Source organism: Eriocheir sinensis, chromosome 39, assembly GCF_024679095.1.
Source record: "Eriocheir sinensis breed Jianghai 21 chromosome 39, ASM2467909v1, whole genome shotgun sequence".
NCBI lineage: Eukaryota > Metazoa > Arthropoda > Malacostraca > Decapoda > Varunidae > Eriocheir > Eriocheir sinensis.
In genome coordinates this window covers 3,604,760-3,631,959 of record NC_066547.1, presented here as the reverse complement: position 1 = coordinate 3,631,959, position 27,200 = coordinate 3,604,760, and the positions used below count along the sequence as shown (strand labels likewise).

The 27,200-nt window shown below is 44.4% G+C and overlaps 3 protein-coding genes across 7 annotated transcripts in view; 1 reads left to right on the top strand and 2 right to left on the bottom strand.

Moving 5' to 3' along the window:
* LOC127008880 (alpha-(1,3)-fucosyltransferase C-like) overlaps positions 1-3,501 on the bottom strand; it is a 5,460-nt gene extending 1,959 nt beyond the window's left edge. Inside the window, exons 1-5 of the mRNA XM_050881322.1 lie at positions 2,942-3,501; positions 2,478-2,597; positions 595-807; positions 235-453; positions 1-115 (exon numbers count right to left, since the gene is read on the bottom strand). The exon at positions 1-115 is cut by the window's left edge and continues 67 nt beyond it. Of these exons, the coding sequence (XP_050737279.1) occupies positions 1-115; positions 235-453; positions 595-807; positions 2,478-2,597; positions 2,942-3,216 (942 nt within the window). The 5' untranslated portion in view covers positions 3,217-3,501. The remainder of the gene's footprint in view (positions 116-234; positions 454-594; positions 808-2,477; positions 2,598-2,941) is intronic.
* The window catches only part of LOC127008877 (structural maintenance of chromosomes protein 6-like), a 74,432-nt gene that overhangs the window by 28,853 nt on the left and 18,379 nt on the right, over positions 1-27,200 (top strand). Inside the window, exons 1-2 of one of the 5 annotated variants that reach the window (XM_050881315.1) lie at positions 23,367-23,510; positions 25,028-25,174. The exons of the other annotated variants lie outside the window; for them this stretch is intronic. Of the exons in view, the coding sequence (XP_050737272.1) occupies positions 23,502-23,510; positions 25,028-25,174 (156 nt within the window). The 5' untranslated portion in view covers positions 23,367-23,501. Of the gene's footprint in view, positions 1-23,366; positions 23,511-25,027; positions 25,175-27,200 lie in introns of those variants that run through there. 5 annotated transcript variants of the gene reach the window in all.
* Positions 11,462-21,261, bottom strand: LOC127008879 (ATP synthase subunit beta, mitochondrial). The gene is made up of 7 exons (XM_050881321.1): positions 21,045-21,261; positions 16,869-17,051; positions 15,426-15,560; positions 15,083-15,244; positions 14,299-14,978; positions 13,867-14,046; positions 11,462-12,773 (listed from the first exon to the last, which is right to left on the bottom strand). The coding sequence occupies exons 1-7, from the start codon at positions 21,244-21,246 to the stop codon at positions 12,654-12,656; spliced, it is 1,662 nt and encodes a 553-aa protein (XP_050737278.1). The 5' UTR covers positions 21,247-21,261; the 3' UTR covers positions 11,462-12,653.

Sequence of the window (27,200 nt, the reverse complement as noted above, 5' to 3'; positions counted from 1 at the left end):
GCAAAAGGAATTCGCCATGGCCATGTAAAAGGAATAGTTGCCACCCAGCACACTCTTCCAGCAGCTATCTGCATTATGACGTTCTCCACAACGTCGTTTCACACATCCCCCGTATCTGCGGAGAACATAAGCGAAACGGTGAGCGAGATCTTATGTTCTACTGCTATGCTATTCCTTAACTCACCGCCAATATAACAGGTGTGAATGACGGGGGTTAGAGGGCCCAAAACTCACCTGTCCACCTCCATGTATTTCTGGAGCTCGACCACGTACTCCTCACGCCTGGAGAGGGTGACGCAATGGCTGGTCATGAAGGCCACCACCCGGGGCCTCTGCACGAAGGTACTCCAGCCACCGCCCATCACGTCCTGCAGGGTTTTGTTTTGGGCGAGAGCCGCTCGATGCCGCTTCAGAGCCTCGCGGTGTTCAGCCATCAAGTTGGGTCGCATTGGCCTATCAGAGACAATCATATGTGCATGCAGTCGAGATCATGTATGGGTCTCCTATTCTTTTTCTTATTTTCTGTACCTTGGAACTGATAACAAGGAATATATAGCATCTTTAGTGTGGTGGAGGAACAAACTTTCTTCTCACATGGCACTGACGCCGAGGGAGCGAAAGTGTCCGAAGTATCCCCCGATGTCGGACTCGGAGTGGTAGGTCATGGTCCAGTTGATGGCACGACTCCGGTTATAAGCACTGATTACAGTGAGCTGATACAGACCGGACGCCGATATGGGAGACTCCGCCGAGACCCAAACCGCTCGATTTAAGGGCCGGGTCATCCCTTTTGGGCGGCCCGAGAATCTTGAGGGATAATGGCACATTATCACATTTCATATATAGGCCAATTAACAACAAAGCGCGTATACCCTCGTGTATCCTCCTTGTTACACCGCCTCTTCCCTCCCTTCCCTCCACCCCACCATCTTTTCCTCCATTACTTCTTCCTCCTCCCATCTCCCCTTCTCTCTCTCTCTCTCTCTCTCTCTCTCTCTCTCTCTCTCTCTCTCTCTCTCTCTCTCTCTCTCTCTCTCTCTCTCTCTCTCTCTCTCTCTCTTTACCTTTCTCTCCCTCACTCCGTCCAGCAACGTTAAAAAAGAGAAAAAAAGGGAAAAAATCAGTAAACATACTCATCTTCAACAGCGCGGTAAAATATTTGTTTGGAACACCTGTGACAAATTACTTCAGTGGTAAAAAAAAGAAAATCACATTAATATTTAAGAAGTTGTGAAAACATGGAAAAATTTGTTTATGCTTGCCTGTCTCCTTAGTAACAGAAACAAACACAGACACACACACACACACACACACCTGTGCTCCGTGTGAACAAGTGTACATGAGACTGTGAAAAAGTGATGAAATATACACCGTACCTGTTTATCTGCTAACAACACACACACACACATACACACACACACACACACACACACACACACACACACACACACACACACATACACACACCTGTTCTCTAAATTAACAAGTGTTCACCTGACAGGGAGTAATGCACACACACACACACACACACACACACACACCTGTTCTCTAAATTAACAAGTGTTCACCAGCCAGGGAATAATGAACACACACACACACACCTGTCATCTAAACTAACAAGTGGTCGCCTGTCAGGAACTATCGAGCACACACACACACACACACACGCACGTTGGCTCTTATATTTACTTATTCAGGGTAATTCATGCCTCCCTCCTTCCTTCCTTCCTTCCTTGCATCCTTCTTCCTCTCCTTTTCTTTCTTTCCTTCCCTTGTTCCTCCTCCTCCTCCTCCTCCTCCTCACTGATATCTTCATAATTCAAGAACAATAGTTATGAACACACACACACACACACACACAAGGAAGCAAGGCGAGATATACAGCTAAGGAGGCGAGCAGGCAAAGATATTAAGAGAATTTATACATATTACAATTATAATTATCATCGTTATTAATGTTATTACTATCAAATACACCCAACCAGCTAGCCACGATGATGATGATGATGATAATTATAAGTAGTAGTAGTAGTAGTAGTAGTAGTAGTAGTAGTAGTAGTAGTAGTAGTAGGAGGAGGAGGAGGAGGAGGGGGAGGAGTAAAGAGCAGACGGGTTGCCTCAAGGATGGAAAACAAAAGATGGGAGGAGAAAGAAGAGGAAGAAAATTAAGAGGAAGAGACGGAGAGAGGAGACGACAAACAGACGAAAGGAGGTGGAGTGAGAAGAGGAAAGAAGAGGAAGAGGAAGAGTAGAATGAATGAAAAGCGAAAGGGGGTGGGATGAGAGGGTATTGAAGAAGAGGAAAGGAGAGGAGAGGAGGGGAGCGGCCAAAACACACAGAATTACCCTTCCAAATAAGCCACAAGCACCAGGAAACTCGGCCCTCACAGCTTCCATGATTCCCTATACTCACACAGCACTTCCCTCACAAACCCACCACAACCACTAACCGCTAATTGTATATGTCTTTCTCTTACCTGCCGGCTTCGAAGATAACAGCATCAGCCTCGGAAACCTTTTTGTGGTCGAGAGTGAACCTGCACCTCCAACTGGGACAGCCGACCTCTCGCAACCCTTCCGGAGTGGTGGGGCCGAACCTGGTGGTGTGTCGAGAGGGAGTGAGGCGGCGTGGCGCGTAATGTGGACGGAATGAACATGGAGAAGGGTGGGGGAGTAAAGTAAGGACAAAGAGACAACGGTACAAGAGAGAGCTGGAAAATGACCGAGGGACTTCATAAAAGGGCTGTAGACATGACGAAGGGAGGGAAAAAGATGGGAGGGTAGTTAAAAGTGAGATACATTGGACATTTTCACGCAATAAATCCTCTGTAGGGAAGAGTTAAGGCAGGTATGTCTAATAAAAAGGAGACTGAGTGGGATAAGCGACACTCATAACTGCACACTTTTAAGGTATATGCGAGTGAACAGTAACAGCACCAACCTATGTGACCAATTAAAGCCGAACCAGGTATGCCAGAACAGAATGGTCTTCCAGGAACTCGGGTCATCTGCTGGAGGAAGTTCATGGGAGGCGAAAGACTTAAGGGACAAGTTGTAAAGTCTAACAATGTCATCCAGATGTTCTTGAAATTCAGCTTTAACCCAATTCATTTCGCGAAGCTGAGACAAGTTGCTGAGCCTGCCTGACCACGGCACCACCATCCACAGCAAGAGCCCGCACGTTACACACAGGAACATCAAACGGGCCGAAGGCATCTCGAATAAATTCAGACTCGAGATCTTTTCACGCACAGAAAGTCGATGCTTATCGTTTAAAGTTCTACAAATGTTTATGAAGCCCGTATTCCATGTCTAAATAGGCCAAGTTGTCGGGTCCCCGAGTTCACTTAGCTGAGGTCTGGCAGTGTCCGTGCTATGAGTATTTGTGACCTATGAAGGTGATTCCCGTGATAGCAGGTCAGCGCGGTGGAGAGCGGGCATGTGACCAGCATCACAACCACTGAGCGACTGGAGTCACTGCACGGTGTACAGCCCAAGGCACCTGCTATGTGGGAATGACGTTGCACCGTTTTTTCGTTTCTAGGATTTACCCCCTAAAAAGGGGGAACGGGTGAAGCAGGAAATATTATAGGCCCAGGAAAATGTGTAGTCAGCCAATCAGCGCGCAGCATTGGAGAACCGAGCTGCCAGATGCATGACTCACCCTCGACGCCGTCGCCGGTGTAGCAGGAAACCCTGGCAAGAAATACTGCCATGTCACAGGGTTGCTGATACCGAGCATTCTTATCCATAGACTTACCTTGACTGATCATGTTGCAGTTCAAAGATTGCTCCCTCCCTATAGGCGGGAGCACGGGCCTTTGCCAACGGCGGCGCAGCAGGGTGCCGACAGACCGACTCTATCGGCCTACCGCAGCCTATTTATAGTCGCAAGTCGCTCTGTCGACGAGGACTGCCGTGTCTCTGAGGTGATAATGAAGGCACGGATGATAAACAGATGCAATACATCACAGCCTTCTACTTCATTCCTATTCATAATTAAAACATAAACACCCTGTTTCGAGAACTATTTAAATATAAGTATGACGGCACCGATTTTTTCATAAATTAAACTTCAGATACACAGTAGAAATAAAAAAACTATATACCTAATAACTATTTTCGGCACCTCGACAACGGACAGCCACATCTTAATGAAAGAGCAAACTGTCAGCTATTCCTTATATTATGGTGCCACTTCTCATACAAGTGTTACCATCATATACATGCTGGTTGGAAGATAGGCAACCGTTCTTGTGTCATTCACCCACCCACGGCCTAACCACGAGCTGGACTCGTCATCGCCAGCAAGTACCCTCCCGACTAGAGCAAGACTCATTACAGTCGATCTCTGGGCATTGCTGACTGTTAATTCGTTGCGTCAGGAGTAAACTGAATGCTGAAGTGCTTTCATCTCATCTGCAGGCATGAAGTGACAGTCGAGCAGATTTAATCATCAGGGCAGGCAACCTCGTAATGACCTAATAGACTTTTTGTTCCCTGCATTTCCATGTTTTCTTTTTTCCCCCTTACGGCTAGTCCTCCTATGCCTCAAGCTGACAGACAGGTAGGAGAATGCTTGGCAATTTAAAATCTCTCAGGTAAGCACCGGAGGGTACACGTTCTCAGCTTCTGTTTGCCGCCCTGCCAACCTCTGTCCGTGGTGGTGCAGGCAGTATAAACAAAGGGACTGCAGACGGGCGTTAATGTGAATACGGTGACGTTGATGATAAGAAGGGAGAAACAATGGCAGAAGACTTGACCGCAGAAGTGATGACATGAAAACTTATCAACTCTATGGTGGATCAAAGGGCAAGATGGGACACTCTCTCTCTCTCTCTCTCTCTCTCTCTCTCTCTCTCTCTCAAGGCCTCCTAGAAGGCCTTGGTACAGTTGGGATATATGCGGACGCCATCCACTCCTTTGTCAGCGGAAAAATCCCGGCCTGAGCGGGGTTCGAACCTCCGCCTGGCGGGCCGTGAAGCCCAGCAGCGCAGAGTTTTAACCGACTGAGCTATCAGTCACACATTCACGATCTTGGCTCCCGGCGCCGTCCCGACGTCAGAAAATGTAGCCCTCCACGGTGATCGCCATCCTCCGGTAGGCCATCTTCGGGGGTCGTTGCGGTCCGCCACATCTCACCGGCCGCCGCGGCGCGAGAGGCCGCACGCCGACAGTTTTGGAAATGTAAATGTTCAAAACAATCGGCGCCCTCCACGACATCTGTCATCTGTCGGCAAGAAACTACGAACGTCGGATGTCCATCGCAACAACGTCGTTTCGTAGTCGGCAATGGTCGGCACTGAAGGGGACCTCCTAACGGTGGTCGTAACGTACCTCTGGCAGCGTTGTCACCCAACCGACTGCATACAGATTTGTCAACGGCGCCACGCCGAGCACCTGTTCGGGGCGGAGATGGAGTGGCGGACTGAACGTTCCCCCCTGTTCCCCCCTCTACTGCGCATGCGCCGACCCGCGTTGGCCCGCCCCATTTAAAGGGGGGACCAGCTGGCCCGCATCTACTGCAGACTGATCGGTCCCCCGACGAGACATCGGTCCCCCCTCCTTATTCTGTCATTTGCATGCCTGTTATTTTCCACTGTGATGTTAGCGGCCCTGTGGAGCGCTGCTGCGGCGGCAGACCGGGGCGTGAATCCTCATCAACGGTATCAAAACGTACAACTAAAAGCCTTCAGTAAATTGGTTTCCCTTCTTTCTGTATCACTTGTTGGGGTTATTTCCTAGGCAAGACTGCTGCCACATTAATAATTATGGTCACCAATCCTTTACAAAATACCTTTATATGCTCTAGATTAATATTATGAAGACTGTAACAACTCCCTTAGGTTAGTATGTTTTGGGAGGCGCCCACCAGGTTACGTTAGGATAGGCTTCCCAACCCCAAAATCCACATGATGAGGCGGGGGCTCTAGGAAGCCAGCACTCTGCAGATGCGCAATCAACGTAATAAAATTCATAATATTAAAGATGAAGAGCTATAGTCCATGTAGTGATATTCTAAAAGCTTTACCCCTATATGATGAGCTAGTGCTGATTTAAATAGATAGAGACTGAAGGATGACCAGGGATTCTGGGAGGCTATTTTGAACTGGTGGACTCTAGTGGGTAGATCAGGAGTTACAACAAATAGGTCTGAAGGAGCGATTGCAGATTTATTACGAGAGATCTGCCAGTACTTGATTATGATTGATTGATTGATAGTTTATTGTTGCAGGTAAACAACAAGGGAGAAGGGAGGAACTCACTATGCTTCCATTCAATTTACTCTCTTATGCTTTCATTCACTTAAATTTAAGCACATGTAGATAAATTTTATTATCAGGGATACATACAACAAGCATATTTTTCCAAATATAATATAGATACATGCAAGGATATAATGTTTTTTTTTATTCCTGGTGCTACTTACACATGTATCCTTAGTTGTATAATCACACTCTGTACTGTCTGGGGGTTGGGACGGCATGCTCCTCCCTTTCATGGGATGGCTCAAACCGTTTCTGATTTGTAGCAAGACAAAACACACACACACTCAGGAGGGCAGGACTGTCGGCCTTTCACTGCCGCAGGATCACATACACATATAGGAGGGCAGGATTGCTAGCCTTCTGCTCCTGCTGGAAAGATGAGGTCACAACTTCATGGCTTACATCCTGTACCTATTGTATACAGGTAAAATACCATACTAAAAAAAGGGTGCGGCTGCTGAGGTGAGGCAGGCGTGCTCGGGACTCGAGGGCACCGTTGCCAGATTATCGTACTCCGAAGCCGCGTAATTACCGGTTTCTGGCTATAACTGTTGCCAACAAGCACCAATAATTAACCATTTAAACGATATCCATATATGAAGGCAGTTATTTGGGTGATGAAAACAGTTTAATTATTGGGTCGGAAATCGGCAAACATAAAAGGCTCAGTACGACAATCTGGTAATGTTGCTCGGGGGGACCGATTTTTCCAGTGTTTTGGAGTGGGCCGAGTAGCGCATATAAACACAGGTCGGCGCATGCGCAGTAGAGGGGGGAACAAGGGGGAACGTTCAGTCTACCACAGCGGCCGCCGGGGGTATATAGACAGGTGTTTCCGGTCCGCGCTCCCTCTTTCGCTCCAGTTTTTTCCTGCATTAATCATGGGTGTAGATAAAGGAGCCAACATCGAACACGTGCATGGCCACCAGTTCACCACTATCACATTGCCATGGCCCTGCCACCACCAACACCGCTTGTCCAACAACCCTTGACCCTGCCGCCCACGCCTTCCAGTATCAAGACACGGAGGAGGAGGAGGAGGTGGGCAGTCAGGCCAAGGGCAAGCCCAGCAGGAGCAAGAAACAGGTGTCACCCGGCGTGCTTTTTTTTTTTTTTTTTTTTTTTTTTTTGCTTCCTCCACTGACGATACAACAGCAGCAGTCGGGTTAAATCTATTGTCTGTAGCAGGTTGGCCTGGTGGCGGTATTGGAGGAAGGCAATGACATAATTCTGGGTTGTAGCCTCCATCATGCAGTCTGTGGGTGGTGTTGGTCTTCTGGAAGAGCGGGGCAATGTGTGGTCCATGGTGGGCATTCCCCTTTTTTATTGTCATCTAGACACAGGTGAAGGTCTCAAGAAGATCGCCAGCAGTCCTAATAACGTCGTTATCACCCCCAGATGGTGTTACGATCGTCCTTTGCCGGTCGGTATCAGTGAGGACTATCGTCAACAGCCGTGGCCATTATGTCGGGAGGTCATCGCTCCCCACATACGACGGTCGGAACACGTCCGCACCCATCGAGATGTCGTCTTACTAACGTCGTTACTTGGCGTAACGCCGTCGCAGCAGCACACCAATCGGGTCACGCAGCCAGGATTATCGGCATATCGAACGTCAGGACGGCGCCAGGAGTCCTTGTCGTGAATGTGTGACTGGGGCTTAAGCATGCACAAAACTTTCCGCCGGACCTCGTCTGACATGCAGCGCATTCACCAAACGAGAAATGGACAAGAAACGCATGCGAACGGAGACAACCGGAAAAAATTTTACTCTCCGTCGGACGTCCGTTCGCTATACCGGCAAAGTGTGATAGTAATCTAACCTGAGAGCCTCGAGCAGCAACGGAGACCACGACATAATTTTCTATTCCAAATTTTCTACCCGTCGGACGTTCGTTTACGCTATCCAGCATACTTTCTTACAAATGATGGATTTTGGGTACGGCTGAATCCTCACCCCCAATACACCCGGGAGGCGGGACACAACCCCCGACTGCTGGGTGGACAGGGGTCACGGATTAAAGGAGACTGTCCATCCGTCTCTACTCCGCTCGGAATACGAACCCGAGACCTCGAGGTTGTGAGCCGAGCCCACTGACCACTGCATATCGTGTGTGTATGTCCCCCCCCCCCACTATCAACCCATCCCCTAGCCACCAGCCAATCAACCAACTCTTCCCCAGTAACAAGTCCATTCAACAAGATGCCCTCGATCCACCGTGTCTACTTACCTACCATTCCACCCATTAGTTCATTTATCTATCCACCACCTCAACCTTTAACTATTTTTGTCGATCAACACTTTTCAACCGAGCAATCCACCAGGCTTCCATATTTCCACCAGTTCATCTACCAACCTTCCCCATTCAAGTAATCCATCCACCGAGCATCCACTTAGCCATCAATCCATTTGACAACCTTCCCCTCTATCAACCAGCCCATCCATCTACCCACACAGTTGTCCCTTATTCTTCTGTTCAACCACTAAACGTCCACTGACCCACCAGTTCCTCCATCTATCCATAATCCACCAGGCCCTTCTTCAAACCTCCATTTATCCAATTGTCAACCCCCTAAACCTCCCTCCGCCAACAACACATGCATAATGGGGCTAATTTCCAACACCAGATTAACCCCTTGACTGCAGATTTCCTACAAGAAGACAGGAATGGAACAAAAAGTGGCTGCTGCAATTCAATGAAGAAAAATGTAAAGTCATGCACCTTGGGAGGGGATATCCAGCATACCAATACTACATGGAAAACACTCCAATATCAGGCTACCAGTGAAAGCCAAATCCATGCCAATCACAGCGGACAGGTTAAGCAGCTTATGACGAGAACCTAAGATGGGCTTATACATTATATCTGTTGGGTCAGCGCTGGGCCCTGCCCCCCCAGAAAAAGTGCCAAGTCCTGGACCACAGATCAATGGGTCCTAACTAAAATCCAGGCAAGATGATTACATAACTGACACATCGACCTCAAGGGAGCGTTTGACCTGGCGAACCTCTAATAATCCTTGCATAACTTCCCAAGTGCATGACAGGCAAAATGCTGCACCTCATCAAAGACTACCTTGCAGACAGACAAGCCACTGTATTCTTCAAAGTGTACTCTGGCTGGAGCTATATAGAGCCCAAAACTCTCCACAGTGGTGTCCTTTTCCGAACTTTCTTCAATGTCTTGATGAATAAGTCAAATTTAACATCCAGGGGGTCCTCTCAACAATCTATGCCAACAACAAAGTGTTTCAGGTCATAGACAGTCACCAGCTCCAACAAGCCCTTCACAAATTCACCATTCTGCAACTCCAAAGACCTCATCAACTCACCTACAAAAACCAAACACTTAACTTCTAGATGGAGAAACATCTTTAAAATCTAGGGCAACGAAATTGCAAATGTGGCCTATTACAAGTACCTCAGCATCTCCACTGGCTAATTCAAATACGAAATGCAGGGACTTCATCAGACCTGTAACTTGCTGCTGAACCTCCTGCGATATGTGGTAGAGGGAGGGAGGGGGGCATCCATATAATCTTCAAGGATGCCCTCTATCATAACATCATCACTCATAGATCTTTATGCCAGTAACATTATTAATGCCAAAAAAACAAGATCAAGGCATCTAGAACCCATACAGATCTCCACTGTCTGCATCATTCTGGGTTGCACCACCTCGGCAAGATAGGAATGTGCCAGAGCTGAGGAGGGACTCATCACCATAAAGGCAAGGATTAAAGAAATTGCTGCCCCTGCAGGTCTTCCAGTCCCTCGACATCGAGGATGACGGATTTTTTTTACCAAACAACATCCCTGATACAAAGAAACCAACAAGAGGTGGCTGTGTGCTAGATGTCATCCTTTCTATGGTATTAATCTTGAAGCCTTCCTCTCAAAACAAGTTTGCTACATAGAGTCCCTCCTTGGGCAGTTCCCATTCTCTTAATATCGTTTTCAAGAGTTGATGAGGAAGGCTTTACACACCTGACACTGAACTCAGGCAGGAGTTCCATGAGACACCTGTAAACCACCACAATTGCCTACACAGATGTAAATGTAAAGTCATGCACCTTGGGAGGGGATATCCAGCATACCAGTATCAGAGGGACCATCAGGCTGCAGTATCATTGTCCACAGCCCCATCTGTGAACATGACCTCAAAAAGGGCATTTGTGTCTTAAACAGAGTACTGTCTACCCACACTATCTCCAGGATGCAGCACACCAGAAATAGCGTTGTAAATAAACACAGCATTCAGACTGTGACGAGTTGCCAACAAACACATCCAGCCACTACATCACTGTCAAAGTTGAACGGTACAGGGGAGGGACACTAAGACATGAACTCACTAATTCGAAGGTTCACTAGCCCCACAATCTTTATAGCAACAAAACATAACCCTGCTGTTTCCTACAGCAAGATAGAAAGAATGCAGTTTTCCTAGACCCCCCTCCCTTAACTTTCCCATTATTGTTTCTTTATATCACTCCTTCTGACAGTATTGCATCCTGTCTATGACCTCAGTGATTCCTGATTCTATATTGTAAATACTGAGCTGTTGCAAGTGGATGGCCCAAGTGTTACGATGGGAAGATATCCCAAATCATCGCACTGCTACCTCAAAAGCCTCTGGCTTTGGGGGTTACCCCACAAGGTCATCTTTACAACATACCTATTGTCAATGTTATATTTGTATGTAGTTTTGAAAAAGATGTTGAACTGACGTAACAGTCATGCGAGGTACAGTAACGGAAGTGTGCATATACATTTCTATTGTCACTACAGCCTTGCTGGGTTGCAAAACTGCAGTGACATTGTAAAACAGGAGAGCAAACTAATAAACTCAGTGATAAACATTCACTTCCAGTGGGTATTTTTGATACCCTAGTGTGGGTGCAAGTCATTGTCACGCTGAGAAATATATTAGACCTACTTAGGGAAGCAGGTGCTTGTTAAGGAATATTATGTGAAGAGGTGGTGGCAGTGATCAGAATGTAGGCATGGTGATATGACCACCATGAAGACCCAACCACAGTTATGAGCTGACAGTTTCAGTTGTTGCCAAGAAGTCGAGGACAACAAGGATAAAACCCAATACGTATATTTGTACTACCACCTGGCAGGCAGGACCATGCCTGGCAGGCAGGACCATGCCTGGCATGAGTTTGAAAATTAATGTACATACATATTATTCTTGTAGTATTTTTATTGAAACAAGTTTACATAGCCCACTTATTTGGCTGTGTCTAGTCTTCAATCCACACCACCAAAGTGCTCTCCATCTTTACTATCCCGAGTCTCATGTCTTGGTGAGCAGTGAAGTGCTTGGGCTCAGGCTAGTAGAGGCTACCTGCTTGTACTTGTCCTGCTTCAAATTACTGACACAGTTGACCTCATGGTCTTTAATTCTCTTACTGTTTTGGTGGCCATAAGCATGTTGACGGGTTCAAATAATTTTTGGATGAAATGGTGGTGAGCACATGGCAGCACTTGCTAGTAGAAATATTAGGGTTTTGGGTTGAGCTACGGTAGTAATGGTCCTCGTGGTCAATTAACAAGTCAAGTGAAAGTGAAGCAGAACTTTCCACTAGACTATCAGCCAACAATAGCTGGCAGTCATATATATACACATAGTGGGGTACTGCTGGATAGGGGCAGGATGAAGGCTGGACTGATGGACAAATGGAGCAATGATGGATGGACAGCTGACTTGTGAACAGGAGATGAATGCCAGAGGGACTGGTGGACAAGGGAAATATTGGTGCATGTACTGCTGGATAGGGGGAGGGATGGTCAATGGGCTGCTGGCCCATATAAAGAATTTCTCTTGCCAAGGCATTCCTTGGAAGCTGAAGGGCAACACTGCAATGTAGTATTACCTATTTCCCGAATAATTCAAGTATTCAAAATGAGAACAAGTCATATGAGGATATCACCCATTGAAATGAGTCCCCTTACCTAAGATATACTCAACACAACCATGTGCCTATCCCCTATGGGACAAGCAACACTGAACAAAAGCAGATACCAGTTCCAAGACAGACCAATGGGAATGAGGTTGGCAGAGGGTCACATTTCATGTCTAGTCCTCACTCTGTAACCAGAGAACGTCTAGTTACTTGGTGCCATAACTTTAGCTATGCTACTCACCCCTTTCAGTTGACAGCAAGACAACTGGGATGAAAGGGGAGCCAAATTAACTTTGATTTTAACATTTATTTATATAAATTTACATTTTCATTGGAATCTGTACAACACTAATATCCTCCATAGGATATCCGAGGTTTGCCATTATCTTAAGCTTCTCTCCTTAAGTGCTCGACACCTAGTATGGTTAATGGAACGTTGCAACACTCTGTACATAAATATTATGTTCCTGTTTAGCTTCCTTGGGCTGCAAGCTGATCTGCCTTGTCCAGCACATCCTGAATATCACCCTGCATGTAGAACGCAGCTTCAGGTAGGTGGTCATACTTGCCGGCGAGGATCTCCTTGAAGCTCTGCAAAACATTTAAGTCTTGTATCCCTTTGGATTTTTTTATTAAACTATAAGTAACTTAAGACTTTAGAATTATGCAAACTGCATCTTGCAGCAATATTGGCTTGACAGTTCAATCACTTTTGTGACATTGCAGGCCATAATTGACCATCTTCAGGAATGCTAGGTGAAGTATCCTGGAGAAAGAGCCTTCCTGTCAATATCCTGGGTAATCTGAGGGCTGTGCAAAACCTAAATTCACATATGGTTATGCAGTCCTCCTTTCTTTTTTGTGGGATCATAAGATTATTGCTAAAAAATTTGCAGTTTGTAAATTCCCTCCTCTAGTGATGGTAACTGTAGCTCCTGAAGTCTCCTTCTTAGCTAAAATCTCTTGGCTTTGCATGCACCTATTTTGTGGCTGCTCTTAATACCTTCTTGATCTTCCAAGCATGCTTCTTCAAGTGTGGGCTCTACTACTGTACTTTCAGTTGGTGTGATGAATGATGTAATAATCTTTTCCATTTCCTCACTGATTTATGCAAAGGTTACTCTCATTCACAATCAAGTTATAATGCTTCTTACTTTTTCATTAATAAAATCTGGTGATTGCCTATTATTCACATCTCCTAAATCTTTCTCTGTCATATACCATAAAACATTGCTCCCTAATTCAGCCTCAGTCAGACCTCTATATACTCTGCAAATTATATCATATGTCCTTTTTCTGTTCTGAATGGACAGATTTTCATATAACCCATAACCCTGGGACACAGGGCCAGTGCGATATTTTGGTTACCAGTTACCCATTTATCGACCGGCCTGAAAGGGAGGAGGAACAGCTGGGTGAGCTGTACACCAACTGCAAGGGTCGGGATTTAAATTCAGACCCGTGGATTCCTAGCTAGGCGTGCTAGCTTCTGTATCAGAGTAGCACATCTCCCTCTTGAATAGTGCTACTTTCCAATAATGGTCCAAGTAACAGTACTGTCGTAATAAGGACATCTCACAACTGCCTGCCCGTGATCAGCTGTACTGCAGACTTGTCACTGCCATGCAAAAAAGTTAACATAACAAACCTTACTATACAGTGCCAATGAATATTTTATACTTACAACGATGGTCTTTTCAAGAGAGACGAACTTTCCAGAATAGCCAGTGAAGACCTCAGCAACCTGGAAAGGCTGGGAGAGGAACTTCTGGATTTTACGAGCACGGGCCACAGTCAACTTGTCCTCCTCAGACAGTTCATCCATACCCAAGATAGCAATGATATCCTGCAGGGACTTGTGGTCCTGTAATGCAACGTAGGGTATTAGCAAATATACAAGGCATCTCCCTCTATGGTATTTGAACATCCAATAAGACTTGACACTTCTCAACATAGTACGAATAGCTTTCAGTAAATCATAAGAAAACTGTAAAGAAAATATAAATATACACCCACTTGTCAATTCTATGTTTTAGTAATCAACCCAAATTACAATTTAATAAATTAATTTAACTTTGGGATGACATTCAATTTGTTCCTATGCATGTGTACTGACCTGGAGGATCTTCTGGACAGAACGTGCAACATTGTAGTGCTCGTGGCCAATGATGTTGGGGTCCATGATACGGGAGATGGAGTCAAGAGGATCCACAGCAGGGTAAATGCCCAACTCAGCAATGCCTCGAGACAATACAGTGGTGGCGTCCAAGTGAGCAAAGGTGGTGGCTGGGGCAGGGTCAGTCAAGTCATCAGCAGGCACGTAGATGGCCTGCACAGAGGTGATGGAGCCCTTCTTGGTGGTGGTGATACGCTCCTGCATGCTACCCATGTCAGTGGCCAGGGTAGGCTGGTAACCCACAGCAGAGGGAATACGACCCAACAGGGCAGACACCTCAGAACCAGCCTGGGTGAAGCGGAAAATGTTATCGATGAAGAGCAGCACATCCTGTCCCTCCTGATCACGGAAGTACTCAGCGACTGTGAGGCCAGTCAGGGCCACACGGGCACGGGCACCTGGGGGCTCGTTCATCTGGCCGTACACCAGCGATACCTTGGAGGTGTCATCCTTCAGGGAAATGACACCTGACTCAATCATTTCATGGTACAAGTCGTTGCCCTCACGGGTGCGCTCACCAACACCAGCGAACACGGAGTAACCACCGTGAGCCTTGGCGACATTGTTGATCAGCTCCATGATCAGTACAGTCTTGCCCACACCAGCTCCACCAAACAGACCTGTGGTGCAAATCAAATGAACACTCTACTCTCCCTCCTTGATATATTCCAAGTCACACAAAAAATATGATATCGAGATGATTATGTGGTGCTGGCACACCTACCAATCTTTCCACCCTTGGAGTAGGGGGCAAGAAGATCCACCACCTTGATGCCAGTCACCAGGATCTCTTGCTCCACAGACATCTCAACGAAATCGGGAGCCTCAGCGTGGATGGCAGAGAAGTGCTCGGTGGGGATGGGGCCACGCTCATCAATAGGCTCTCCTGTTCGTTAATAAGGTTTCTTTTGTTACTTATTAATGAACCATAAAGTCCAGCTCCTTATACTTGGTGGTCACTACTTGCTGTTATTATTAACAAATATATCACATATTTGAATATTCCCAAACACATTTCGCATACAAATCAGTTCTACAACAAATAATGTGGGACTATGATCATTTACCAATAACGTTGATGATGCGTCCCAATGTTCCGGGCCCGACGGGAATGGAGATGGGGCTTCCAGTGTCCCTCACAGCATTGCCGCGCACCAGACCCTCGGTACCGTCCATGGCAATGGTACGCACAGTGTTCTCTCCTGTAATGTCAAGAGCATATTTACATAGATATGTATGGATGGATGCCCACACACACACACGCATGAGTAAACCTGCATTATACTCCCCCACACACATGCCTAAGGAAGGAGACCAAGAGCTGGAAATGTGACCATGATGATTAACCCCTTAACGACGCCTATGCCGCTAGCGGCATATAATTTTTTCTGACGTGGGCGATGAGCATGACATTAGCGTCAGAGAGCAAGAAGCTCTCTGGAAATTGAACACCACACGTAACTGTGAATATGTTGATGCTGAGTGACTAACTAGCACCTCTTTTGTCCCTTAGACGACTCTGTGCTAAAAAGTCTACAGTTCCTGCCTACGCATCATGGCGTCTGCAGTGCGATTATGTTCCCTCAGCCGATCTGTTTCGGCGGTCTTCCTTTAGTTTCTGCTCGATGTGAGCATGCTGAGCGTAGTCATGACACCTTCACTGATATACCTGATGCTCTAGATGAACCAATATCTTGTTCACAGGAGTGTTCAGAGGAGTGAGAAGCGGAAGTTGGAATTTTTCGGGAACCATGGAATTCCAGCCAAACAGTCTGTCCAAATCATATTCTGATTTCACAGTTGAGTTATACGGATGATTTTCTACAACTTTTATTCAATGATATTCATTCCAGAATGAAAAACTACAAATTATTTTTTGGAGTTTCACTGCAACTTTGGCACTCAGTAGGCAGTAAATTTCCAGGTCAAAGATAATAAACTATATTTTTCAGACTACACTGCGATAAAATGAGCAACTTTTCTTCAATAAATTTTCCTGTACGTTACACCAGTAAAACGTTGGAATTTTGGGGGAATCGTGGAAGTCCAGCCAAATGCGGCAACCAAGAAAGAAACGGATTTCACAGCAGGGTGCACCAGAAAATTTCTATAAAAAATCTTTTATGACTTTTTCTCAGTTTTGAAGTGTATTTTTCGATGACTTTTGCATTATGGGGATCACCCGAGAAAAACTTTTGTGGTTCTGATGGGTTAAAGCATCTGTGTTATAATGTAATAAATCAAAAGCAACAGTAAGATGCACATGGGGCTAAAACTTCCACTAATATGAGCATGCAGGACTTGTTCATGGGAATAACCTCAGGTGCATTATGTAAACTGATTTATAATTTATCAACAGCAACACTGTCAGCACCAGTAAGCTTAAAATGAACATCAAGTAAATAATTAAGTCAGGCACAACAAATGGGTCATCAATACAATCATACAAAACCTATGAACTTCAAGCTGTAAGGAATGATGTATGAGCAGAAAACCATGGCAATTCTCACCCAGATGCTGGGCCACCTCCAGCACCAGCCTTGGGGAGCGGTTCTCCACCTCCAAGGAGTTGAGGATGGGCGGCAGCTCTCCATCAAACTGTACGTCCACCACGGCACCAATGACTGCCACAATCCTGCCGTTGGCCACGCCAGTCTGGGTGGCAGCCTCGGCCTTGGCAGCATACTGGCGGTCTGAAAGGAGGTTTGCAATTATCTCATGTTTACTGTACAAACGACGTGAGCTACACCAAACTGCTTCAGTTGGCCAGGATTAGTCACCACACAGAGGTCTGCCACGCAAAACCTTTTTTTTCATCATGGTCTCCATACAAAATCAAATATTTGCGAATCACTACACCATGGAACTGGTGAAATTTGAAAGGTACAGGTAACTCTCGATTTACGCGAGTATTGCATTCTTGAAGAGGTCGCGTAAATCAAAAACAATGTAAATCAAACAAGAGGTAGGTTTCTGTCGAAAAATAAATACCATATTTTGCGGCGTATAACACACACCCCAAGCTTTGAAAAAAAAAAAAAAGTTCTTAAAATGCTCAGAAATATGTACAGGTTAAAGAACATTGACAATGTACAGTTTTCCTAAATTTATATATTTTAGGTGTAATCTTTACTGCTTGAATTGACAGGTGTCCTTGAGTAAAGCAATGAAAATGGCGGTCGGGTTGATGTTGTGAGAAATACATCCCCGTACATACTGATGATGCACAGCTTCTGATATCATAATAAGCATATTATTCCCACCATCACTCGTAGGTTATGACAGACAACTAGGCAAGACTCAATTCACGCGGTTCTGGTGACACGCGGCATGCAGCTGTTTGTTGTGTGGGTGTAGTTGTGTGGTTTTCAAACAATGCAAATGGCGGCCGGGCTGGTGTTGCGAGAATCGTTGAGTAGCGTGGCAGCGTGGGTACTGTATTGTTGTTCAAGTGGCGCGCAGGAAGAACTGAGCTTAGCTGTGTGGCCGCGGCGCCGTGTGAGTCCAGTTGCGTGAGACATATGGTGGCCACTCCATAAAATATCGCATATAAGTGGAAAAAACTTGTAAATTAAAAATTTATTTCAAAAACGCGTAAAACAAACTCGCATAAATCAAGAGTTACCTGTAATTATGTAGTCATTCCATGCCCCCTTTCCTTTGTTTTTATACCCTACTTAGGTCTCACATTCTATTTATCTAGTTTTATCAGCATGTTATATATGGTGCCTGGCAGTGATGATACACAGGCTAACCTTGCTTATGAATGGGTTGGTTTATTTCTCAAAAAAAAAAAAAAAAAGTACACTAAGCAACATTTTGTTGTGCAAATCCATCATAACATGCATACGCTCATAGGCAAACCTAGCTCAAGAAGTTGGGTGATGTTTCTTGGAAAAAGTTCCACCATTATAACATGGATCAAATGGAATTTGGTTCCAAGATCCAGAATGTTAAGTGAGTATTATGCAAGTAGTGTGGTCTTGGTCTAGCAGTCACATTTATATTGCAATGTTACTATCCACTAGGGTTCTTAACCCTTTCCATCGGTGATGCAGACGTCAGCATCACAGTATGGAAAGGGTCAAGAGGAAATTGAAGGGGATTAATCCTCTTCTAAACCTCAATCCCCCTCTAAATTCCTCTTAATCCTCTTCCATTTCCTCTTAAGAGGTTTATAAGAGGATTAAGAGAAAATGGAACAGGATTAAGAGGTTTAGAAGAGGACTAACGGTGACACCGTCGGACGCCGACGTTGCCGGAGTGAAGGGGTTAAGTTTATCAAAAATTCTTTACTAATTGAGTGGGGATAGTTTAACAATCCAAATATTTATGCCAAGCTGCTTGGCATTAAACTGCTTGGTTAGCTACAAATTTGCAGGTCTGGATTCAAATCCTAGCAGGCAGCCCACCCAGCCATTCATCCTTCCTCTCAGATTGGTAGATACATGGGTACCTGGGGAAACTGGTAACCCAGATTTTGCACCTGACCTACATCCCGAGGTAATGAGTTCTTATCCCCCAGAGGCTAAAAAACATAGATGAGCACTGAGGTCACGAAGCAATAGCACAAGCCTTATCTTCCCCTTTACCCTTCCTAGGGGTGGGAGTTACATTAATGTGCAGTGAGTGACTTTGGGCTCTGTGAATACAGGTTAAGTCATTTAATAACAAGTCACTTAGCAAGAATTTTTTATTTTATTTACAGCAATAAGTTACTGTCCTTAGGATTATGATGGACAGACAGGTATTCCATCCCTTGAATATAATATTTAACCTACGATTATCTTTTCAAATGTTCAATCTCATTTCTCCAGATTCAATTTTCGGTCAAAAAAAATTTCTCCTATTGAAAACTTGCATAGTAACCCACCTGACACAGAAAGGCACCCTCATTCCACCTAACTGTGGCCCTGTGGGGTACCTCTTTCTGACTTGGTACTTGGCTTCTCATCTGATTGGTCACAAGTTCAATTCCTGGCAAGAGTTTATTTCCTCTTTCTAAGCTTAATAATTCCTTGTATGTTTCAAGACAGTAGGAAAATTAAATTAAGAGTTTCAAGTTACTCCCATTAAAATTATAGGTATGTATTACTTTTAAATTTTCCATATTTAAAGGAACCTAGGAAAATATTTACCTACTCAAAATCCAAACAGCATTAGGTGCATGCTGCTGGTTAAATTTTGGATATTAGCTATTAAGTCTTATCAATAATTCTTGAGGAATATCCCCATATCATACATTTCACAGTTAAAATAAGATGGTTAACTTAATACCAATAGCCCCTTTGATACTGGCTTCTAAGCCTTCCCTATGGTAGTTTGATTTGCTTAGCCCTAGTCTGATAGGCAAAAATGCAATTAATTCAACCCAATGATTGTTCAAGGAATATAAAAAGTTGTACATTTCTTAGCAACGTTCTCAACAACAGTGAACTTTCCTCTGCCAATCAGGGGGCAGGTGCAGGATTGGCAGAAATAGAGAATAAAGGAGGAAGGGCTGTGGGAAAATAAGGAAGGCGGACAAGTGGCAGAATAGGGGAACAAGGGAGAAGGAAGACATGTGGCAGAATAAGGGAGAATAAAGCAGAATAAGGGAGGCAGAGAAGTGGCAGAATAAGGGAGTAAAGGAGAATAAGGCAGACAAGAGGTAGAATACAGGAGGCAGAGAAGTAGCAGAATAAAGGAGGCAGAGACGTGGTAGTATAAGGGAGTAAGGGATAAGGCAGACGAGAGGCAGAATAAGGGAGACCAGACAGAGGCAGAATAATGAGAATAAGGCAGACAATGGCAGAATAAGGGGGACCAGACAGAGGCAGAATAATGAGAATAAGGCAGACAATGGCAGAATAAGGGGGACCAGACAGAGGCAGAATAATGAGAATAAGGCAGACAATAGCAGAATAAGGGGGACCAGACAGAGGCAGAATAATGAGAATAAGGCAGACAATGGCAGAATAAGGGGGACCAGACAAGAAACAATGTTAAGCGACAGCGAAGCAGTACGGCAATGCGTTGTATGGGCACGGAGACTTCATACAGCAACAGGGTGTTCTATGCTGTGAGATGGGTGATGTTATGCAAGTAGTAGTAATAGTATTATAGTAAGGCAGGACAAGTGAGGAAAAAATAAGAAAAGGCAGCGGCAGAATATGGGAGTAAAGGGAAATAAAGGCAGGACAACGGAGGCAAGGATGTGGCAGGGCAGTGGAGGGAGAAAAGGGCAGTGGCAGAATGAGTAAAGGGAAACAAGGCAAGGAAGTGGCAGGGCAGTGAAGGGATAAATAGGCGGTAGCAGAATATGGGAGTAAAGGGAAATAACGTAAGGCACAACGGAGGCAAGGAAGTGGCAGGGCAGTGAAGGGAGAAATAGGCAGTGGCACCCTCCACCGGCAGTGCCTGGAGGTGGAGGTGGTGAACCGGTCACAACATGGCGGCCACATCAGCTGATCTGCTAATACAACCCCAGTCGCAATGTCTTCCACCTCGTCAACACCACACATACACCTCTCGTTATCCCTGGGGAACCTGCAAGCATGTCTTCGGCTCGAGCAATACCTGTGTAATAATAAAAAGCAATATACAAAAAGCCGGCAGCCATATTCCTCCCCCATGACCGGCTTCCCCGAAGAGACATCACAAAAGCCTCGCCATTACGCTGATTCCTCGCTCCCCGATATACTTACGTGCCGGGAACAGGGTGGGGAGGGTTCTGCCGGTTACATGCTGGAGGTTGTTGGCGGCGATGGCGGGCTTGGCCACCCTCAGCACGGAAGAACAGGCCCGAGAGACGGCTCCCAACATGGCGGTGGTGGAGGGACTGATCGAGTGGTAGAGGTTGAAGGTGCAGGGCTGCCAAGACTCGCCGGCCTGCACTACCCTAGACATTTATCCCTAGACCATCCCTGGTGCCAAGACTCGCCGGCCTACACTTCCCTAGACCTTCCCTGTGCCTTCTTCTGCCCGCCATTTCTAACTCTCCTACTATAATTTTATATCTTCCTACTTTACCTTCTCCCCCCCCCCCTCTTCTTCTCTTCCCCAATCTTCTCTTTCTAAAAAAAAATGCTTTCTTCCTCCGCTTCTATTTTCTTTGTCGCTTTGAGTCGCTTCTGTTGTTCATTGATCTTTCAATAACAAACTGTCCTATCCATCTTTATGTTGATGACTCTACTCTGCATTATTCAACATTATAATTATAACATAAGGCTGGATTCGAGGCTGCTGAACGTTTGACATCAGATCTTGCTCTTATTTCGATCCGATTGGGGCAAAAGGAACCCGGCCGGTGTCTTTTAATGCCTCAAAAACTCAATATCTCCACCTATCAACTCCACACAATCTTCAAAACATCTGTCCCCTATTCTTCGACAACACGTACTTATGCAGCTGTCACATTCTTCTATACTAAATATTATCGGTCTATATTCTCTTAATTAACTAAAATTCTTAACTGGAAACTTCACATCTCTTCTATCGTTAAATCAGCCTCGAAGTTAGCCGTTCTGTATTGTCTACGCCAGTTCTTCCCCGCACAGATGCTGTCCTTATACAGGAGAAACCAGTCGGCCAGAGAGGTTCCCCCATCGCAGAGTGAGTTATGGGAGGCTCGCCCATCAGGCTTAGTCGCCGCATTACATAGTTTATCCCTATATAATGTCCAAACCCCTTATGCAAGAGTTATCCAGCATCTTCATTTTACCATTCCCTTCAGTGGTAAACTCTGGAACAGCCTTTCAAGAGGAGAGTATCAAGACATGTTAGCTCGATCTACACCCGAAACTAACCTCTCTTATGGCCACTTTTTATTTTTGCCTTTTTTTTAGGAAGAGTGCGTTTAGAAGTCTTTTATTTTTACACTTTTTTATGCCCTTGAGCTGCTTCTTTTTCCGTAAAAAAATGTTCTCTTGATCCTTTAACTTTTTCTGCGCTCTGCCTTCTTCAGTTTGCATTCCCTTCTTTCTCCTCTTCTTGTTTTTTCTCGTTGTTCTTGTACCGCTTCGTATGTCCTCCGCCTCCGCCTGTTCCTTTCTTCTGCCTTCTTCCTTAATTCGAATTTGCTTTTCCTTCTTCGATCGTCTTATTACGGCCCCCATCCAAGGCCTTGCCCCATCCCTTTTGTCGTCTTCTTCCGCTTTTATATCGTTTTGTAGCTATTGTTCCTCCTCATCCTGTAGTAGTAGTAGTAGTAGTAGTAGTAGTAGTAGTAGTAGCAGAAGTAGTAATACTAGTAGGCCTAGTACGTAGTAGTAGTATATTTATAGTACGATAGTAGTAGTTATAGTTTGTAGTAGCCTAGTAGTAGTGGTAGTAGTATAATAGTAGGGCTAGTAGTGTCATCATTATCATTTATCTACCGGTCTGTCTACCTAATTACAACTAACTACAAGCATATGATTCCGATTTGCCCTTTTTTTCCCTCTGGACACAGAGGATCCCTAAGTTAGAGTATTTTCCCTAGACTTGGCACAGTGACCGGTCATCATTCGGCCTCGCTCGGCCTTCCTCGGGTCCAAAGCAACGTTGTCAGTTTATCATACTCAGCCTCTTATATTTACCGATTTCTGGCCCAGAAACTATCTTCTTCAACCCAATAACTGCCTTTTAAATATAGTTATCGTAAAAATGGCTAATTATTGGTATTTCTTGGTAATACATAAGTGTAAAAAACCGGTAAATACAAAAATCTGGCAAATTCTCGAGCCTCCATGCCACACGCCCCCACCAAGAAGAAAATATGTGTATAGTTTCCTTGCTCCCAGCACACTGATGCCAGGGATTAGTGCATATATAACGAAAGGGAGCGTTATGTCTGCCTTCTTCAGTACTGAAAAGACTATGTATATCATCTGATCAATACTGGTATTACATCGTCTGCTGCCCTCACCATCGTCTGACCTTCTTCTTCTTCTTCTTTTGAGCTGTTCTTCTTTTTATCGCTTTTTAGGTCCTTCTTGTTACTTCTTTACAGAAGTTAGATGGTCAGATTATTATTACATTAATTTGATCATTTTAATACAATACGAAAAGTTAAGCTAAATATATAAAGCCTAAATACCATCAACAAGACCAAGACAAAGTTGGCAACTCCTGTGATATCAAGATCAAGTTCAAGACCATCCACGGAAAAGGCGCCATAGTCGATGGGCAAGGTAAGTCTTTTTGACCTTTTTGACCACCATGGACACATTTCGAGCATTATAGAGGCTGCAGGAGGTACCCTGGCTGGTGCACAGGATGACGAGGAGGACTTGAGAAGCGATACAAAGCGGGACAGGTCAAAAGAAGAAGTAAAATAATAAGGCCTCTGGTTGGCTGTGGATAAGGGAGGCTCACGGGTAGAGACAAAGTCCTGCCATCATTATTTGGGTTGGGTGTAGGTTGCTATCATTTGGGTTGGGTGTAGGTTGCTTTCATTTGGGTTGGGTGCCATCATTTGGGTTGGGTGCAGGTTGCCATCATTTGGGTTGGGTGTAGGTTACTATCATTTGGGTTGGGTGTAGGTTGCCATCATTATTTGGGTTGGGTGTAGGTTGAGAAGGTAAATTCTGGTTAGTTCCTATAACAAATGCTTAAAAAATAATAATTATGTTAGTATTGAGGGTAAAGGGAGTACAGCCTGCCTGCCTCCTCTTGGCAATAGGCTCAGTTAGGTTGTAATACATACAGGGTAGGATATGGTTATGTATACAATTTAGATGTTATTTAGATTGATTTTCAACAGAATGTATCAATTATATGGTACTCCCCTCAGCTCAAGGGTATGTTATGTTTAATGGATGCTTACAAATCATTATGTCCAATATATCACACCTATATGTTAGGTGTGAAATGCCAGAATTTCTCTGTACTACACTTCCACACGACCACTGCATGTGAAATACCAGAATATTCTCTTTACTATGCTCCAACACGACCACTGCGTGTAATGAAACACACAAGAAATTAATCCAGACAAGGAAAAATTTGCCGGTGCCGGGGATCAAACCAGTGACCGGCGAGACAGGAGAGCCACTCCTTAACCAGTCGGCCAAAGAGGTACTCCCCTGGCAGAGGAAGTTATGGGAGTATCGCCCATCAGGCTTAGTCGCCTCACTACACGGCTCCCCTTCCTATGTAGATTAATTTGTGTGTGTTGAGATTTCCCATTTTTTATGAACTTCGGAGAGCATGGGCCATCACTCTACCGGGGAGACACAACAGAATCACAGGAGAGGATGCCCACTGCCTTGCCACCAGTGAAATGCCAGAAATTTTCTGTTTACTATATTTATACACGACCACTGCATGTAACGAAACACACAAGAAATTAATCCAGACAAGGAAAAGTTTTGCCGGCGCTGGGGATCGAACCCGCAACCAGCAAGATGGGAGAGCCACTCTTTAACCAGTTGGCCAAAGAGGTACCCCCCTGGCAGAGGGAGTTATGGGAGGCTCGCTCATCAGGCTTAGTCGCCGTACTACAAGTGAATGAATTTTTTCCGTCGTATGATTAACATTCAAGATCATCAGGCAACCTCTTTTGTTATCTGAAATGCTCTACCTGATAACTATACTTTTTTGTCTTGAAGAACACTCCTCAAAACAATACTCATGTTTATGAATACACTTAAATAAAAATAATCTAAAACCATTATTGCAAAAATACTTTTTTCCTTGTCTGTGCTAGATGTCTGGTGAGGACACACCAGAGCCGGAGAGAAATGGCCCCAGGACAACCAAGAGACGTCGGACGCAGGAGCACAACAACAATTCCTTAGGCGACTCCGTTGAAGAGGATAGTACTCTGACCACAGCCTTATCACGTGGAGTTGTGGTAAACATGAAAAATAGTTTCATATTCTGTTGCTGGACCTTAGGGCTGCATCCTGTTTACACTCACCTGAGGGAGGGCTCATGCAGCCTAACTTTTCCTGTTCTTGCACTCCCTCTCAGTTCACTTGATCCCTTGCCTACCAACTCTTCAGTTATCATCCACCCTATTAATCAATTTAACCCTTTGGCTGCGGTAGGGCATTTTTGGGTTTTTTCAAGGTTGCGTCATATACCCTCAAAAAAAGAAAATGAACCAATTGGCTTTATATGATTTGTACATCGAGAAAAGACCTTACCTTTTTCATAAATGACATTTATTTTTCTTAGAAAATGTGTAAAGTTTTGAAAAAAGTCCAAATTTGTTACAAAACTGGCAAAAAAAATTATAAAATATATCATGCTAAAATGTAAAATACTTCATTCACTTCATTTTTTGGGGACTTAGACTAAAGAAAAGGCTTGTAAATTGGTGTTGCTGCCATATTGTGACACTTTACTCAGTGCAAAACCTTTTTTTATTGATATAAAGTTGGCACCATTTATGTAAAATTTCCTTGGAGGAAAGACGGAAAATCAAACAAATTTCTTACCACATAGCATTTATTATATGAAAAAAATATTCTGAAATTATATCCTATAAAATTCAATTCATCAGACATATAAATTGCAACAATGTACCATATATAGAAAAATATAGCTCAAAAATTTCTTCAGGAAACAGTTTTATAAACATTGATAGGGTGAGAGATTTTCAATACCTTCCCTTCCATGATTATCTGTGAAATATATCATGTTCTGTAATTCAGTGGGGCTCTCTGAAGTAACACTTTATGCCAAATCATGTTCACATGCTCCTTACTTGAAGGAATCTTGGTGGAGGGAGCAACAGTATCCTCCTCTTCTAACTCTACACTATTATCATTGAAGTCATCCTCAGCCTCATCCAGCCAGACATCAGTTTTTTCCTCAGACATTTCATCTTCATTTTCACTGTCTGATGCTCTTAGTTCTTCAAATGTTCTTTGAATTTTTTCATCTGTCTTCAGAAATTTAGTCATCTTCCTTGCTTATTCCATGGTAATCTTGAAAACAAATATATGTATATGTGCTAGAAATCGAGCTAATAGGGTACTGGGATTTATTTCAAGGAGCGTAAGCAACAGAAGCCCCGAAGTCTTCCTCAAACTATATTTAGCATTAGTTAGACCTCATCTTGACTATGCGGTTCAGTTCTGGTCACCCTACTATAGAATGGATATCAAAATGTTAGAATCGGTGCAGAGGAGGATGACTAAGATGATTCAGGGGTTGAGAAACTTGCCATACGAGGAAAGACTCAAACAGTTAAACTTGCATTCTCTAGAAAGGCGAAGGGTGCGTGGAGACATGATCAAGGTTTATAAATGGATGAAGGGCTTTAATAAGGGAGACATTCATAAGGTTTTGTTGGTAAGAGAACCGGGTAGGACACGAAGTAATGGGTTTAAACTGGATAAATTCAGATTCAACAGGGACATAGGGAAAAATTGGTTTACTAACAGGGTGGTGGATGAGTGGAATAGGCTTAGCAGTCATGTGGTGAGTGGCAATACAATTGTCACATTCAAAAATAGACTAGATAAATTCATGGACAGCGATATTAGGTGGGGTTAGATACACGGGAGCTTAGGGTCAAAGGAGCTGCCTCGTACAGGCCTACCGGCCTCTTGCAGACTCCTGTGTTCTTATGTTCTTATGTAATTAAAAGGACATCGTACATATATGCAAGAGACAATAGTTATCACCATCCTAGTCTAGCCCAAGGAACATGCATACAAGAAAGAGACAACAATTATAATCAGCCTAGTCTAGCCTAGGACATAAATAATATAAAAGAGACTTACAATATAAAAGAGACTTGTCTAGCCTAGGTTTTGTAAAATGAGAGAGAAGGAGAGTGAAAAAGAGAATGAGACATGTATACATGCATTATACATAAGTATCTGTGTGTGCGCACATATTGTTTTAGTAAAATGGCGCTTTTCATA